Source organism: Rhododendron vialii, chromosome 12a (assembly GCF_030253575.1).
Source record: "Rhododendron vialii isolate Sample 1 chromosome 12a, ASM3025357v1".
NCBI classification, from domain to species: Eukaryota; Viridiplantae; Streptophyta; class Magnoliopsida; order Ericales; family Ericaceae; genus Rhododendron; species Rhododendron vialii.
Window position 1 is genome coordinate 34,712,925 of NC_080568.1, and position 5,307 is coordinate 34,718,231.

The window sequence follows — 5,307 nt, forward strand, 5'->3', positions numbered from 1 at the left end:
TGTTTGGACTTGTCGTTTGAAAAGAAGGTGATGACCTGCACAATCAAAATACAATCGGTTAACATAACTTCTTAAAGACCAAGTGCAACCAATTACATAAATTCATAAAGATAAGAGTGGTATGGACTACTTAATATAATTATGTAAAAAATGGGCCTTTTTTTCGTGTTTAGCAAAATTTTTAAGCTTTTCTTTAAAGTATTTATATCGTCGAGCAATACAAAAGTATGAAAGTATATATGATGAAAAAAGGTCAAGAGAGAGAGAGAGATGGGGTTTGGGTTTGGGTTTGGGTTTGTTTTTGTGGTGTTTGGAAATATCTATAGGTATATAAAAAGAGTCTGGTGATAAAAAATAAAAAAAAATAGCAAGAGAAAATCATGGTAAAGTTGGTATTAAAAATTGTTTCCTTGGAAATGTAGGTCGAAGTGCTACACAATTTGACAAAAATAAGTAGGTGAAATGTGAATTTATAGAGTAATGGGGCCTGAAATATGATTTGAGTAAAATCTAGGGGTGCTAGTGTGAAGTTTACCCTCAATGTGACCGAGCCACCGAGGACACGAGTTTTTCCCAATCGATTCAATGAAAACAAACCCATCATTATAGACACAAACTCTTTATTTTACTTCCCGATGAGATATTGATTTGTATCTGATTAAAATGAATTTTACTAGTATTATTTATCTTGATGATTTTCACAACATGAACGATTTTGATATGTGAAATAAACCTTATGTAAGTTCATATTTGATTAGCAATGTGTCATGACTATGTTAAATATACTTCCCATGTTTAATCTGCGAAGTCTAATCACCAGAACTCGTGCTTTGATAACACGACTTTGCTTTGGCGTGTGTATATAAAGCAGAAAGTCTTAAAGCTCTCTCTTTTCTTCGAGCTTCACGCCACACACTATCTGGCGAAGGGGAAATCCATGGCGATGAGCTTCCTCAAGCCCCACTGCACTCACCGCCTACCATCATCATCTTCTTCGATTCTTAATTCTCCATTTCCAACCATTTCACCGACAAAATCCCTATTTGCAAATGGTTCGAGCTTCTCCACTCGTATACCCATTCACTTCAGAGCCCGACCCATCTCTTCTACCCAAACAAAACCCTTTTCTTTTAAGGCTTTCTCTTCTCAGATATCCGCTTCTGCACCCAAACGTAAATCACACTCTCTCTTTTTCTGAATTTCTTTTCTTAATTGCGTGTTTCAGGTTTTAGTTTTGGTGAACATCCCATTTTGGGTAGTAGTCATTTGATTGGAATTTCAATTTCCAAGCAATTCATTTCTCCATTTTTCATACGGTATTCGTTTTGCACACGTACAGGTTTTTCGTTTACATTTTTTTTAAACTGGTTTTTCCCTTATATTGAAAATGTAGTTTTTCGTTGCAGCAGATGAAATGCCAGCGCGTGTTGGATTTTTGGGTCTTGGAATTATGGGTTCACCAATGGCTCAAAATCTCATAAAAGCTGGGTATGAAGTTCAATTTCTTTACTTGGTTTGAGCTAATATACTGTGTCACTGACTTAAATACTATGTGCGAAGTTCAAAGTTGCTTTCTTTTGCTAATGCCTTATTGTGTCTTAAAACTTATAATTACCTGTCCGTGTTTTAGCTTTATCATGATTGAACGGATAATTGAAGGGTACTGTACCAGTAGTTATACTATGACTATGCTTATGAATGATATGTACTTATTGCAAAACACTTTTGTTATTTCCGGAGGTATTGAAAGACATGCCCAACTGAGTACTCTATAAATGATGGAAGATGTTTGGGCAACTACATTTCCTCGTGTCGAAATTGATATGTATACAGGAGGTCTAATGGTGATTGCCGTTGTAGGTGCGACGTTACTGTTTGGAATAGGACGGAGAGCAAATGTAGTCCCCTTATCTCGCTGGGTGCAAAGTAAGGCAGTAAGTTGTTGGTATACTCGCTAAATTTACTTGTCTTTGCACTATGATGTATTTGGTTAGAGTCTTTGTTGCATAATCCAATGTCAACCCCTGCTTATCAATTTACACTGCCCCCATCGCTGAAGAAATTTAGTCTAAAGATGGTTGTTCCAAGAGAACTAAAGTATTTTCTAAAGAATGCTGATCAGTACTTGCGGCATGTGCCCATGTGGATTGTGTGAACAATGTAAAACTGGATCAATAGCGCTAGAATCTTCCTCAACCGCTTCCCTATAATGCCTCGTACTTTGGTTTTCCCTCCTGTCGAACCTTTAATCTGTGATTGTTGTTAATGCTTGTATAAGGTAACTGTTGTCGAAATCTTTGATTGATCCTATCCAGGTATAAATCATCTCCCAAAGAAGTAGCTGCATCATGTGATGTCACATTTGCCATGCTTGCTGATCCTCAAAGTGCAGTGCGTATGTTTTATTTATCTTATTTTCTTGGTTGGTTTGTCAGTTTTGCTAGTTGTAATCGATTGTTGTGATTTCTCAGTTGGATGTCGCTTGTGGAGAGGATGGAGCTGCAAAAGGGTTGAGTCCAGGAAAAGGGTACTGTTTCCTTCTCTTTCTTTCTTGCAAAGCATTAGGAAATGAGCTGTCCATCCACTGTCAACACTCTTGCCAGCATACCGGTATCAAATCATTCTTAGGCTGCCAGGCACCTTCTCTTTCTTGGCTCAATTCGGATGGGCCTAATTTGAAGCTCGGATGGAGTAGAGTAATCTCCAGAATGCATACTTTAAAAAGGCTTGCTATGTTTAACAGTTGCATCAAGCAAAACATGCATAGCCCATTCTTCCGTCACCGTTGCTTCATATGTGGTCATATATGAACTTTACCTCAAAGGGTGTGTTTGGTTATTCATAGTACTGTAAATAGTCCCTTTTGATTTAGAGAACCATCTGTATTGCAATGAATGGAAATTTATGTCCATTTTCTGTCTGAAACAACCCTTATAGAGTTGGGTGAGGCTGGTTAAACAGAATGATGTGGAGGAGGTAGCTGAAATATTTTGGGCTTATTGGCCTTCCTTGAACTTCTTTGCCGTCCTTTTTACTCCTCTTCTACTGTGAAAGTTTCTAAAGTGGTAGGGCCTTATTAGTCATGTTTTAGTGTACACTTTATCTACATATGCATCTAACAAAAAGTTCTCGCTACAAATGTTTTACCTTTCATTGTGATCTATGGTTTGTCTGTCTAATATGTTGCTTTGGATGGATATTTGAAGGTATGTAGATGTTTCCACAGTTGATGGTGCCACTTCTAAATTGATTGGCACACGAATCAAAGCAACTGGGGCACTTTTTCTGGAGGTGAATCAGTTTGATTTTCCCCTATTGCTATCCAATTAAAGCTTCTACATTTCCAATGTTGTGTATTTGACTTTTCCTGCAGGCACCAGTTTCAGGCTCCAAAAAGCCGGCAGAAGATGGACAACTGATATTCCTCACAGCAGGTATCAACCTTTGTAGACGCTCTCTTACTAAGTTATCCTGATTTTCAATTTTGAACACTCCCTATCTTTGATCAGGAGCTAAAGAGTTCTTTCTTATTTTTTTGGTAATATTTGAAGTATGCAGGTCTTATATACTCTACACTAGTTATTGCTGTTTGCAATCTTGTAAAGCGCTCTGATTCAAATACAGGGAGCCATCCATAAACTGAAATTGTAACTACTTTTCCTCAGGTGATAGATCTCTGTTTGAGACGGTGGCTCCGCTCTTAGATATCATGGGGAAGGTATAATGGTTTCCCTTTTTTTCGTTGTGCCCCTGCTTCCTCTCCATTCATCCTGTGGATCCAGCTTCCTAACCTGGGGTTGCTCTTGTGTCCGTCCATATGCTCCCCACCATCCATTTTCTGAGACTTTTGAACTTTCTACCTTCTGTTTGAGGAGCAGGAGATATACCACACGAGTTAGATAGCTGGTGCTTTTGTTTGCCTTTTGTTTAACTTGGTAATTTAGTTTTCTCCTCTTATGACATTTCCTTGCTATCACTCCAGTCAAGGTTTTTCCTTGGGGACGTGGGGAATGGTGCTGCAATGAAACTTGTTGTGAACATGATCATGGGAAGGTTCGGCAGACTCTGTGTGTGTGTGTGTGTGTGTGTGTGTGTGTGGGTGGGTGGGTGGGGGTGGTATTAGTAATCCGACTAAATTATCTAAATGTCCTTCAACTATTTGCAGTATGATGGCATCTTTTTCTGAAGGATTGCTTCTAAGTGAGAGAGTAGGACTTGACCCGAAGGTTCTAGTAGAGGTATTCTTGAGTTTGAGACAAAATTTCCCCCCAGTGCCCCATTTTTACAATTATTTATTTATTTTTTTTGAATCATCTCCACATTTGAGTTTATTGGATTAGCCATTTTGCCTTTAGAAATGCGCTGTAAGATGTACCCATTTTTACTCTGTTGATTCCTAGGTAGTTTCACAGGGTGCCATTAGTGCACCTATGTTTTCGATGAAAGGCCCCTCAATGGTCCAATCCCTATATCCCACTGCATTTCCCCTGAAGCATCAACAAAAGGTTGTAACTAAACAAGGTTGTCAGTTCTGTAGTTTATATGAATTGATGTCCTCATTTTAGTGCGAATTCTACGTGGCAGGACTTGCGGCTTGCTCTGGGGTTAGCCGAATCCGTTTCCCAACCTACACCAATTGCAGCCGCAGCTAATGAACTATACAAGGTGGCTAAATCTCGCGGCCTTAGCGATGAGGACTTCTCTGCTGTCATCGAAGCACTAAAAGTAAAATTGCAAAGCCAATCAAAGGAGTAAAAAGTTGTTTTCCATGTAGCTCTTTTGTCGACGATTGTGTGTTTAGCTTTCCCTTTGGATGTTTTGGGTTGGGCAATTACTTTGCAAGTTCTCTTAAAGGCATGGGACCTTCTTGTCTCCCATGATTGTACAAGGATACATACAAGGTACAAGCAGTCCTTGTTATAATTGTAAGACAGCTATGACCTTTTGAATCTCACATCTTCGTAGGGATCATGATTTCACCTTTACCATCTTCTTCATTACATGCAATATGAAAAGGCAAATGTTAGCTAGTGTCCGTTGGCAGTGGGTAAGATGTCTCAAAATGATTGTACATTCCTAACTGTTGATAGGTAAGGAACTTACAATTATTTCTTGCAGTGGTAAAAAATACTTCAGGGGCACTTCTTTTTTTTTTTGTCAACATGATAGTGTTATTATTGATACCGAAACTTGATAAAAACATCAAAAAGGATGACAATCTCGTTGTAAGAAGCTCAATAACCAAAAAAGAGGTCTAGCTTTACAAGTCTTCGGACTAGAATCTCGCACTCCACAGCTTGTCAATTT

General features: G+C 38.6%; 1 protein-coding gene across 6 annotated transcripts; it reads left to right on the forward strand.

Moving 5' to 3' along the window:
- The first annotated feature begins 895 nt into the window (after positions 1 to 895).
- LOC131310754 (glyoxylate/succinic semialdehyde reductase 2, chloroplastic) lies at positions 896 to 4,985 on the forward strand. 6 transcript variants are annotated; one of them, XM_058337944.1, is made up of 12 exons: positions 896 to 1,172; positions 1,407 to 1,488; positions 1,834 to 1,926; positions 2,316 to 2,391; positions 2,472 to 2,527; positions 3,207 to 3,291; positions 3,374 to 3,434; positions 3,666 to 3,718; positions 3,983 to 4,053; positions 4,166 to 4,238; positions 4,401 to 4,505; positions 4,585 to 4,985. In XM_058337944.1, the coding sequence occupies exons 1-12, from the start codon at positions 938 to 940 to the stop codon at positions 4,753 to 4,755; spliced, it is 1,161 nt and encodes a 386-aa protein (XP_058193927.1). In that variant the 5' UTR covers positions 896 to 937; the 3' UTR covers positions 4,756 to 4,985. The 6 variants fall into 6 exon arrangements, with proteins under 6 accessions (XP_058193927.1, XP_058193929.1, XP_058193928.1 ...); XM_058337946.1 differs by having other exon boundaries at positions 1,861 to 1,926; XM_058337945.1 differs by having other exon boundaries at positions 1,410 to 1,488.
- Positions 4,986 to 5,307: the final 322 nt, after the last annotated feature.